Below are 13,160 nucleotides of genomic sequence, written 5' to 3'. Positions count from 1 at the left end.
TCATTTCCCTGTCTGTTTAAATAGTCAATCTTGATTCACTGATTTAAGAGGGATAAAGAAAGGGCAATACATTATTGGATAGCATAAGGCATATTTAAAAATCTTTCCATTTTAAAAGTCTAAACTAGCATATCAGCTACCTTTGAGATAAACAAGATCATTAAAATGGGTCCATATGCTTTTCACCCTGAGTAAAATTGTTATGTAACAATACTCTTTCTTATTCCCAAACTCCAGTCACCACTTGAGGAAGCTCATTAGCAGTAAAAAGTGCAAGAGATGGAGGTGGATTCCAAAGACAATGCAGAACTTTAAGGAGTCAGGAAAATTACTAGTAACGTTGGACAATGCTGTACAATAAAAAGTACATACTATAAATACTGCCTCAAATGCTTAGCATAAAATTTAACTTCTTACGTGTTATGCCAAGATTTTTTTACTTTTCCACCTCTTTCAAAAGGTCCAGCAAAACTAGGTAGTGAGACAATGTATCAATACAGTAAAATGCTCTAACCTAGGAGGTCCATGTCAAAGCTACAAAAGAAGAACAAAGAAGGAAATAAACAGGAAATTAAAACTAAAGAATAACATATATAAAAATAGGTACATTATAATATCCAAGCTAAAAGCAGCCAAAAGTTAAGACTTTTCTTGCTCTAGGAACTTGTAACAGTTACAAAGCCATAAATACATCAATGTCTGAAAAATGCCTACTTTAGACAATGGTGAAGATGCCAAGTGGATTCAGTTCTAGTCCCCAATGAGCCAAAAATCTAGATGACATGACATATAGAATGTGTCAAATAAATGATTCACTGATTAAAGAGCATGTTAAGAGCATTAAAGAGCATGGGAGAGATATTAGGGAATAATCAGTCCAACTCCCTCATCTTATGAAAGAGTAGGATGAAGGAGGGCCAGGAAGAAGAATTCATCTAGCAGGTAAGAGGCAGGAAGTGGACTGGGCTCCAAGTCTTCCCTCTCTAAGCCTCTAAGCATAGGGATGTTGTCACATGACTGGCCAGCCTCTTCCAAAGGAGATGCCTGTTCATCACCAAAATTAACATGGTTGAGGGATAGCTTCAACTAAAAATTCTTGATGTCATAATAAGGTCCTCTGGTTATTCCGGGAAAATTTTTGATACATTTAATGGCCCTAAAATAGGCCCTGTGGCAATACCAACTTAGGAGAAACATTTCTAATGCCATAACGTAATCATTAAGGAATTTTAGCCAAACATCAAGTCCTAGAGGGCCCGCTATGTGCTAAACACTGTGCTGGTTTGTGCTTACAAAAATAGAAGTGCACCAGAAGTAACACCTGTTCCAACATCTCTGTCATCTGGCACCTTCCTAGTACTGCTCCCAGCAGGTTCAAGAGAAGCAGCTACCTGTGCGTCTCAGGAGTTCTCCCAGCTGCTTCTTCCATCAGTAGATCCTCACCTGGCACCATGATCTGCTTAAGGCATTAGTCCAAAGAAGTTTCCAGACAGCATTTTTCTAAAAATATTGATTGTGGCCCATATTTCAGAAATATATTTTACATCATGACCCATTACACATATATATTAAACTGAAACAAATGTGTGACACAATAATACTTTTCAATGTGCAGCAACTTCTGATATTTCCTATTCCTGTCTCTTTTCTTCTTCTTAATTAAACATAAATGCCGGTTGTGACACATTAAGTTGATTTAATGACTCTTTAATAGATCACAAACCATTTGAGAAACACTGTGAGTCCACTCACTCATTCATTAATTCCACATATATTCACTGAGTGCCTACTCTGGGCCAGGCACTGTTTAAAGTACTGGGAGAGAGCAGTGAATGGAGCAATGAAAAGGTACATTCTGTTGGGGCTTATATTGAGTGGGGACAGATAATGAACAAGTTGAAAATAAAATATATTGTATTTTAGATAATGATGAGTTCTAAGGAGAAAATCGAAGCTGGGAGGAGATAGGAAGTACTACTGAGGCACCTGCAGTTTTGGAGAGTGGCCAGGTATAGCACCACTGAAAAGGTGACATTTGCATAAATATCTGTAAGAGATAAGAAGCAAGTCTGCAGCTGCCTGAAGAAGAGCTTTCCAGGCATAGACTGAAATTACCAGGTATGGTTTGAGAGGAGAGAGGAGTCAGTTTGGCTGAAGGATGGGGAGGGAGAGAAAGAGAGAGAGGAGAGAGAGAGAGAGAGAGAGAGAGAGAGAGAGAGAGAGAGAGAGAGAGAGAGAGAGAGAGAGAGAGAGATTGGACCTGAGGTTAGACGAGCAACAGACATTAGATTCGTTGGGCATTGAAGACCACCTGTGTGTTCTTTTAATTTGGTTTGGATGGGAAACTCTTGGAGGTTTTCAGCAGATAAGTGATACGATCTGACTTACAATTTTACAGGATCACTGTCCTTGTTGGGACCATTAGTACTACTGTCATGCATTTTTTCTTCATAAAGCAATCATAAATGCCCAATATTTCCAGGTCTTTGCCTGGGACTCTCATTCTTATATGGTTCTGTACATCTCCTGATCTGACCATTTTCTCATCTCTCCCAACTTCCTAAATTAGTGCCTTCTGGACATCAGTCTGCCATCACCAAGTTTCACTGCTTCCAAAATTTTTCTTTCAACAAATATTATCTTTACCTTCTTGTTCTAATGAAAACTGCCTGCCTCTTAGTATACTGCTTCCCTGAAACCCTCTTTATGGGGACTATTTTATACTTCTCCTGCACTACTGGACCTAAAAGTCCTCTTATAGGTGTTGTCCTTGATCCTCATGGGAGGTCACAAGTGTTGTTTCTTTATCCTATATAAAAATGCCCACCCCTTTGAAGTGTTTAGCACATGCTATGCAAATTAGTCCTCTTATTTTTTTGCAATCATTTACAGACTTTAGGGTCAGTTGCTCCCACTTGCTAAAGACATAATATGTAACTCAATGTGTCTATGGCCATCACGACTCTTGTTATAATTTTTGGTGATTTCAAATTCCACAAGGAAAATCCATTCTCAGGCCTCTTAGTCCTTTGAACTCTTAATGTCCTCAATCCTAGATTTATCTTTTACACCAAAATAATGACATTATAGTCATTTTCATTAGAGTAATCTCTTTTCAAAACCTGTATATCAAGCATCTCTAGAATCCTCCTCTTAACTTTCCAGCTCACTCACATTATGGCTGTGTGGCAGGGTGCATTTTCCAAAGGTGGCCACAACAGTAGCTCCTATTCCACATGCTCTTCTGCAATGTGACCCTGTCACTTTTTTATCAAAAGGTGGTGTCCCATTGCTCTCTTGTTGAATTTAGGTTAGCTTTAGTGACTGGTACACAAACACAGAATATGGCTAGCCTTGCAACTTCTGCCTTGCTCTCATGCAATACTTTTTCCTGGACCCCTGAGCCAACATATAAGTAGTCTGACTACTCTGAGACCATCATGCTTAGAGAGGCCACATTTAGGTGCTATGTTCAACAGTCCCATCCCATCTGAGACTGTCCATCAGAGATCCCAGACTTGGTACCAGCCATGTGAGCAAAGAAACCACCTTAGAAGTGGTTGCTCCAGCCCCAGCTGTTCTAGTCCCCAGGCATTCAAGTCACCCTCAGCTATTTGAGTCATCCCCAGATGTTGTAGAGGTGGAAAGAGCTGACCCTACTCTACCTTTTCCAAATTACTGACCCACAGAATCCAAGTGCATAATAAAATGATTGTTTTATACTCCTAAGTTTTGTGGTCTTTGTTATATAGTCATAGATGACTAGAACAGACCCCAACTTAAAACAGTTCTCTGTCCTCATAAAAAAAATTGTAATATTTCATCTTCTGAATTTTTTATTAAGATGATGATAGGGAATAACATTGTCATTTCCTTTTTTGTTTGGCTTAGTTTGTGTGGAAAAGACACTTGATGCTCATAAAACAATCCATTTGCTCATCTACATTTTCTCCACTCCCTTGCTGTTGGCTTGTGGCCATGTATCTAGTTCTGGCCAATAGAATGTTATGAGAAGTGACTGTATTGCTTTTGGTGCAAGGCAGCCACATGTAAGTGTGAGTTTTCTAACTGTTCTCTCCTCTCTGTACATGGCTGAAAGAACAAATTCTGAGAAGGCAGAGTTGCAATATGGAGGCGTCCTGGATCCCCCAGTCTCTGTTGGAGAAGAGCTGACAAAAGAGCTTCCCGGCTCATATGTGATATGAGCAATAAATACATGCTTGTTATGTTAATTTGATTTAAAGCATTACTTGTTATCTCATCATGATCTAGATGACCCTGACCTGTATAATTTTCATAGTCTGTCATTATAGTCACATCTCTGCATATACTGTAAACCTCATTTTTTCTTTTTTTATCTTTTTTTCTGATTAAATTCAACTCAACACCTATTTGACTCCTCCACCCAGCTATATGTAGGTGGAAGTTAAAAAATCAGCAACCATGTTGATTGATTTCTTTTTTTAATTCATGAACACAAACTTCAAGTGAGTCCTTAGTGTTTCCTTCTTATCTTCCTACATTTTCTTGTTTAACTCAGTCTTCCATTTTCCAAAGTGACTCAAACTCTCTTCACTTTCCACAAATCAATACCTCTTTCCCCAAGATTATTCTCCACTGATGATTTGCTTAATATTTTACTGACAAAGTTGAAACTACAGAGACGCTTCACATGCTCCCAACCCCATATGCACCAATTTATCTGGATCCACCCATATATTTTGCCTTTCTTTTTCTTGTAGCAGATGAACCATCTAATCTTTTATTTAAAGCCAATGACTTCACCTGTGCTCTGAATCCAGTCCCTTCTCTCCTAGTCAGTGGTATTGCCTCTGAAATTTCCTCCTCTCTCTTCCTTACTATGACATTTTCTTTCTATCCTATACGTTTCCATCATGAAAACATTATTAATTTCCCTTTAATGCAAAACTCCTTGAAGGAATTATCTTTACTATCTTCATTTCCTTTCCTCCAATTGCTATTGAACCTCTTTAAGTTACCTTTTCATTGTCATCAGTCCCCCAAGCAGCTTTTGTCAAAGTCACCAAGGGCCTTCATATTGCTAAATCAAATGGCTAGGTTCTCATTGGGCACAATTGCACAGTAGCTTTTGGAACAATTGATCTTTTGCTCTTTCATGAAATACTTTCTTTACTTTGCTATTGGAACACTATTCTGTCTTGGTTCTCATGCCATCTCACTGTCTGATCCTTCTTAGTATCATTTTCTAAATCATCCTCATCTTCACAATCTCTAAGCATTGGAATGCCCCAAGGCTCAAATCTCAGATGTCTTCTATTATCTTTCTATATTTATCTTTCTGGTTGATCTTATCAGATTCCAAAACTTTCAATATTAGCTATGCCATGGTGGATCTCAAATTTGTATCTCCAATTCAAACTTATAAATTTTATCTCTGAACCTGATCTATACTGTCTATGCTATCTGTGCTGTCTTATATCACTAACTCCATGTTTCTCCACTTGGACACCTACTAGGTGTCTATAATTTAGCAGATGCAAAACTCAACTTTTGATTTTTTCCACCTAAGACTTATTCCTCCTCCATACTATAGTAAATGAAAACTGCATTCTATAAATTATTTGGTCCTCAAAACTTTGGGTCCTCCTTGACTCCTTTTTCTTTTATATGCTGTATTTGATCCTTTAGTAAATCCTATCCAGTCTATTTTCAAATAGATATCCTGAGTCTAATTCCTTTTTATCACCATCCCTGTTCCCATGCTATCTCATGCCACTATGTATATCCCAAGCACATTTTGCAATATCCTTTTAGTTTCCTTATAATCATTCTTGCCTTACTGCAGACTAATTTATGTAATGTAGCCAAAGATAATTTCAGACCACACCCTCCTATCTCAAAACACTTCAAATATCTTTCAATCTCACCCAGAATAAAAATCTGAATTATTAATTCTGCATGCCCTACATGATCTGGCCCCATCTCCTAACACTCAGACCGTTGCCCCCTCTGCTCCAGCCACACTCACTTTCTTGCTCTTCCTTAACTTCAGCAAGCAAGGTCCCATCTCAAAGCCTTTGCACACAGAGTTCTCTTTGCCGGAGTCACTCTGCTCAGTTGACTACACGACTTCCACTTTCACTTCATTTGGCTTCTCTGCTTCAATGTTATTCTTTAGAAAGGCTTTTATTTGACCTATGCTCCTAATACCTTATCTTGCTTGCTTTATTTTTAGCCTTTATATCACTTATCAACAATATAACAAAGTTCATATTTCTTTATTTATGTTGTACTATTTCTCCCCTCCACAGGCCTAAGGCTCATAAGGTTCATGAGGATAAAAACTTGAGCAGTTCTGTTCAATGTCTTTTATTCTAGAACCCAAAATTCTTTTGAACATAGTAGAGGCTCCATAAATATTTGAATAAATTAATAGATGAATGGAGCTCAGTTTGGGATGACGAATGAACATCTGTTTCTGAAAACCTTGGGATCACCTGCAAAAACCCAGTCAGTCAGTGGTGTGTGTCCAGTGGTGTCAAGCTGATGAAAGAGAGATCCTCAGCACATAACACAACCTCAGAATGGACAGAAAAAATAATAGTGAACCAGGGCTACTTATGTCCTTGGCAACTATCCACAGAATATCAGCAAAGGACAGCATGAGCCAGTTTGGCTTCTGTGTGTGATATTAGCCCATATTTCTCCTTCCAGAAAGAGGAAACACATCCGCATAAAGCAAATGAGGTGCAAAAAAGGCTGACAATGAGTAATAAATTAAATTAGTGGCATTCTCATTGGTTTGTGCTTAGATAGAGAAAGGATGTTAGGCTGGAACTAAATGAGGTCATTTTAGATATTTTTAAAAATTTATTCTAATTCTGGATTTCTCTCTGAATACTTTGCTAGAGAGACTGCATATACCTACAATTGCCTTCTTTTCTAAACCTAGATCTGGGACATATAATTTGACAAATATAAATTTACTTATGGGAACACCAGGACAAAGTATAAAAATTGGCACTGGCTTGAAAAAAATGCAAGATATTTTGGTTTAGTATGTGTGCCTCTGAAATGGCATTGGGAATATTAAGTGGATGATTGACCAGAGAAAAAGAATAAGCAGATGCAGTACACAAGGAAGACGGTCAGCTAAAATAGCTAAGCTGGTTCAGTTTGAATAACAAACACCATCAATGACAAACCCAGCCTCACGGATGAGTTTTGGTGACAGTGAATGCTTTAAATCTTAGTGCATAATGGAGTAAATATTCACTAACTCAAGAAATCATCGCAGAATGACAGAGATAGAAATAGAAGTTTCTAAAAAGAGTTTGGCTTCTTTCCCTTATACCCAACTAAACTTGGGTTAAACAATTTTCACACCATGTAAACTTTAATTAACCAAAGGACTGGTATGATACAGTGTTGTGTGAACCACCAGTACATACATATGCACCAAACTCAGTTTATTTATGTTTAACATCACATTGCACCCTACCACCTCCACAGCAATGTGCTCTCTATGTCTCACAACTTTGTGTGTATGCAAGGCTGGAATTTTTCTATTCTAAAGTCTTTGTCTCCCCCCACACACATTAGAAGGCAACAAAGACAACTACATATCAGAGGTTTGAGGATGATACATAGCTTACATGTTTTTATAAAGGAATGATTAAATTCTAACTTCAATAAAATAAAGAAACAAATAATATTGTAGAATCTTCAAAATTTAGGGCTAAAAATTCCAAACCCTTCATTTTACATACAAAGGACTGGGACAAAGGGACCATACATAACTGCCCAATATAGCACACAAAGTTAGGAGGAAAACTGGGATGAAAATCCAGGTTTTCTAATCCTATGGAATGTTCCTTTTATTTCGACAGTTCTCAGACTTGTCTTCTTTACTACTACAATCAGTTTATAAGCAAAACAAAACACAATAAAAGAAATTTCCCCTTGACGGAGCAAAATCTTAAATATATATATATATATATATATATATATATATATTTTTTTTTTTTTTTTTTGAGACAGAGTCTCCCTCTGTTGCCCAGGCTAGAGTGCTGTGGCATTAGCCTAGCTCACAGCAACCTCAAATTGCTTGAGTAAGGCTCAAGCAATCTTACTGCCTCAGCCTCCCAAGTAGCTGGGACTACAGGCATGCGTCACCATGCCCGGCTAATTTTTTCTATATATTTTCAGTTGCCCAATTACTTTCTTTCTATTTTTAGTAGAGACAGAGTCTCGCTCTTGCTCAGGCTGGTTTCGAACTCCTGACCTTAAACGATCCACCAGCCTCCCAGAGTGCTAGGATTACAGGCATGGGCCACCGAGCCCGGCCTTAAATAAGTATATGTTTATAGGTCTTTCATTGCTATGTTTTCAGAACATAACAGAAACATTTCTTTCAGAATATTTTAAGGACTTTAATTGCAGGAATCTTGAAGAATAACCATTAACTAGTCTTTCTAAAGTCCACACCCACACCATCTGGGGTTTATGTATGATTTCAAAGGTCACTGGAAGAGGTATAAAGTATATGTAGAAGGGTCAGGATTTTTTCCTCACTGTAGCTCCTAGTGTTCCTGTTATTTGTTTAAGGAATGAAAACACTACTCTGGTTTTGTAAAAGCCTATATTACAATCCAGCATCAGTAGTGATAGTTTTTATTTGTATGGAATATGTAATTCTGCCTTTTCCCGAGAAATCTTTCCATTATCTAATTAGTTCACCAGCCATTTTAGAAAAAGCCCTAGCAAGCCCTAAGATGTTTAATTTGTCAACCTTGAATGAATCATGCTTCATTTGTGAATCATGCTGTATGGTTCTTATAAATCTTATATTATTATTTAAAGTTATATTTTTTAAAAAAGAAATTCTTTGAAAATTATGCCATCGCACGTCCCATTTTATACAAGAGGAAACTGAAGCTTAAGGAGATGAACTGACTTAATATGGCCACAATGAAGTTGGGTTTCCAGATAAAGAAGTTTGACCCCAGCACCTACAATATAATTCCCTTTGTGATGTTCTCGAAAATGTTTGCTAAGTTGAAAAAAAAAGCAGGGAGATACAGCAGGGCTGGGTCACATAGAAGACTTCCTGATCTCATGCCTACATCTTTTTTATTTAATTATAAAGCTGTAATTTAGAGCTGATTTTTAACCTGGGGAGGGAAAAGCAATTATTTTATAGCTGAAGCCTCTTTTGCTCATATCAGCTCACCACCTGGAGGCTATTTAAAGCTGACTCTAAATCGCTACACACGGGGAATTATATCACACCTGACGTGTAGAACCCTTTGGCAGTTCCACAGATATCACCATTATCATGTCTTCTCTGATAAGACACATTAGTCTTGTTGCTGTGCCCTCACTCATTTTTATTCCCAGACTTGATCTTCTTTGCAAGAACATACACACACACACACACATATACACACACCATTTTCTAGAACATTTATGTATAACTGGGAGAAAACTTACAAGAAGGGATAATTTTGACTGAAGATATTCATTAATTATTTTTGCCAGAGATGAAAAAAATTAGAGAATACATCCAATTGGAAGTAGGAAGGTTTTAGTTTATACAGAGGTGGAAGAATGGAATATATTCTGTGCAAAAACTCTGAAATAAGTTAATTAATAAAGTTTACTTAAGAAGTTCTTTGAGATTAGGCTATATCATTAGTTGTCAGAATTTTCATCTCATAATACTCACTCGTCACTACCATCAACTTGAGGATGCCCATAAACATAAACCATAAGGTTTTGTCTGAAGTAGGTCTTGGTTCTTCTTAGTTCTGTCTCTCATAATCCTCTCATAACCCCTGACCTACAATGTTTGAGAAATCTGAGTAGAGAATCCCAATGTTGTGGTATTTAAAAACACTTGATAGCATTAAATTAAATGGGAAGACGTTTTGGTCATCCCATAACTTCCCAAAAGGTCCAATAACATGAAAACAGACACAACCCTAGGTAAAATTTTACATAATCACATGGATACACCAATGCAAAATTCAAACAGATTTCCACCTGAGAATTCAAGAAATATACTACCTTGCCCCAAACCGGTAAGAATCCGATTACCACAAGGATGGATAGTTACCCATGGCGAAGAACGGGATTCCCAGCAGGGTGGAGTTGTACTTTCCATCGGTGATGAAGAAGATCCCTGCTGCCGTGATGATGGAGATGCACACCGTGAGCACCCCCAGGAGGCCCAGGAAGGGCTTACTGCGCAAGCAGTCCTTCATGGAGCTGGAGAGGGTGGCTGTGGTCAGGATCAGCACGAGGCTCACCAGGACTTTGCTTCTGGCCATGATGCTGGTCTTGTGAAAGTCTCTCCAGAGGCTAAAGGATGCTAAAGAGTAGAGCTGGAGGTCTTGGTGCTCCTCCTGGAGCTTCCTCATAAGCTTACAGAACTCATTCTCCCACTTCTCCCCTATGAGGTCTTGGGTGGCAGAGCCATAGGTCTGGAGGTAGTAGGTGATTTGAATGGCTCTGGCTGACTTGACCCGCTGATCCTTGCTGTTTGGTACTTCCACTACCCCGCCCAGTTGGTGTCCAATAAAACCGTTCCTCCCATCCTTGAAAACAGAAAAAGGGGAGACTTAATTTACCAGAAGGATGCACATGCCATGGAACAGATTCTTATTCTAAGTGAAGAAGCTCAAGGAGGGAAGAAATAGGTGCTAGTGATTGTGAAACTGATGTGGGTGGAGAGGCAAGTTAGCATTTTATATTGAACATTTAGAGCTACATGGGATACCATGCATGATGATCAGGATTTAAAAAGATGCAAAGAGTGTTATGAAGCTACACAAGAATTGCCACATGCATAGAAAGATGTAGATAAATATTTTGATCTCAACCATACCCTCATTCCCACTGTTTCCTTCTATAGCAATCTATTATAACTCATTAATGCAGGATCAAGTTTTATGATTGAGTTTCAGCCAAAAATGAAGCATGGCATGAACTAACAACATTTCAAAAATTAAAATAATTATTCTACAAATATATGCTAACTTTTCTAGGGTTAACACATACACCTACATAAACATTCATACAAACACACACAAACATGAATATCCTTACTCGTTCTCTATATTTTGGGGCTATAATTGCATATTGTAGAGCAGTACAAAAATGCTGTTTCTTACAATTAATTGAATGGTGTTGAAATTTTTCCTAAATATGATGTGAGCACCTGTTCACTCAATACAGTATTCCCTCTAACACCTGCCTCAGGCATAGGTTGATCTTTTCCTACAGATGACAGTGCACAAATCCCCTAAATGAGACTTGTAAGATTTTCAGATAGAGTTGCCAAAAGTCATCTCAATTTCAGAGGTTGACACAAAGCAGAGTAGTCAAGATCTTAAGAGTAGGAAATTGGTAAGAGAAGCAATCACTTCTTTTTAAAACAGATTCAAAACAGTGATTCTCATCCAACGTGCCTCAACACTCAAAAACAAAAATCCCTGACAGCCTCCACCAGTCCAATAATCAATTAGAAAATTTTCTTATTGCCACAATTGTCATGTACTTCAATGGCAATGGTTGTTGGATTATTGAACCCAATAGCGGGTGCAAGATGGAGCATAGCACCAAAAACATGCTTCAGGTACTGGGTGAGAAGCAGGCACAAAGGAATACTGATGCCTCATGTAGACTGTGTGTTAGCCTGATTGGGCAAGATGTTAATCTCACAAGGATATAAAAGAGAAAAGTCAGTACAAGGAATAGATATTTCTAGAGTGTGTAGTGTGAAAAAGCTACAAAACCAATAGTGCGGTAATGTCGGGTGTTTCCATGGAACTGTGAGGCATTATATACTCTGGTAGACATGTGTCACAATTACTGTGTACTTGTTTAGTCCAGGCAGCGATATCTGAGGCACTTGTTTATATCTGTATTTTAACATGAACCAAAGCAATCCTAGTACTTGAGGGCATGTTGGAAACACAAGAAGTCTAAGAAGTTTACAGAGAGTAAAAATGCTGTTAGTATGATCATCAAGAATTGCAAGAGAGAAATTTCATAGACACTCCATATACCCATTTGCCTGCTACATGCTACATGAATACAATCATCCTATTTAACTCAATCTGACCCACTCTAAAAATGAACAATATATGTCCTAATAAGAATTTGATTTGAGGGTTTTTTTTTTTCCTTATTGTATCTCCTATGTCCATAGCATTTTTTTTTTAATTTTCCCATTTATTTCCTTATAAAAATAAAACTGGGACTTTGGTTGTAGATTTCCAAGGCTGTCTCTTGATTAAATCCTGGGAGGTGCTCCGATGAGCTGCAAGGAGAAAGGTAGGCGAGCTTGGAGGAAGGAGGAGGGGATCTTGTCCCAGAACTGTGAGATTGTGGAATACAGTTTCTACTCTTTCAGTAGACACAAATAGCTTTTCAATTAGGCTCATTTATTTTTGTTTTAAGCTTGGTATAATTTTCAGCTCTGCCCTTGTTTCTATGCCTTTGAAATCCCATCTTTGATGTTGACTTGTGCTTCTGATTATTTGAAAGAGAAATTATTTTAAAGGCATTATTTATTTAGCTAAGAATGTGCAGCTCTGTCTTTACTCATTTCTGTAATCAAAAGGATTTCTCAGGGATCTTTAGCAGCAGCATAAAGATTTTTGCATCCCTAAGGCCTCATTTGGAGATTATAGTGGATAAAAGAGGGTGCTGATAATGTGTCTGGACAAAAGTCAAAATTTTAAAGAAGGGGAATTTTAGATTTTTAAATAACAGATCTTCATTGAGTTTGGCTAGCTTGCTAACACCCTTTTGAAGTTGTCTAATTTCCATTTCTACAAAAAACGGTTTATACAAGATAAGTTATCATCCCATCTTTTCACATTATATTTAAATCAATATAACAAAGAGAATAAATTTCTTGCTCATATTCTGCTCTACTGTATTCACCAGAGCAAAATAAATAAGATAGTTAAATGTTTTGGGATCCAAAGCTCCATTGAAAGGTCTATATCTTATATCTGCCGTGGGGCCTGATCATCTTACTCATTATAGTCCTGAGAAATACACTTCAATACATTATTTGTATGGGAAAATTCTACTATTTTGAAAAGAGTAGAAGAAGAGTTCATTTGTTTCTCAAACTAACCAATTCATAGATGCTTCTATGTAGT

The 13,160-nt window shown here is 37.7% G+C and overlaps 1 protein-coding gene across 3 annotated transcripts in view; it reads right to left on the bottom strand.

The window, feature by feature from the left end:
* PTCHD4 (patched domain containing 4) overlaps positions 1-13,160 on the bottom strand; it is a 260,638-nt gene that overhangs the window by 158,177 nt on the left and 89,301 nt on the right. For 2 of the 3 annotated variants that reach the window (XM_020286987.2, XM_020286989.2), the window contains exon 2: positions 10,100-10,580. In XM_020286987.2, coding sequence (XP_020142576.1) covers positions 10,100-10,580 — 481 coding nt within the window. Of the gene's footprint in view, positions 1-8,108; positions 10,581-13,160 lie in introns of those variants that run through there. The other variant, XM_076003306.1, reaches the window with a different exon arrangement.

The sequence above is a fragment of the Microcebus murinus genome, chromosome 5 (assembly GCF_040939455.1).
Source record: "Microcebus murinus isolate Inina chromosome 5, M.murinus_Inina_mat1.0, whole genome shotgun sequence".
Lineage (NCBI taxonomy): Eukaryota > Metazoa > Chordata > Mammalia > Primates > Cheirogaleidae > Microcebus > Microcebus murinus.
The sequence above is the reverse complement of the archived record's forward strand: the minus strand, read 5'-3'. Positions and strand labels throughout refer to the sequence as shown.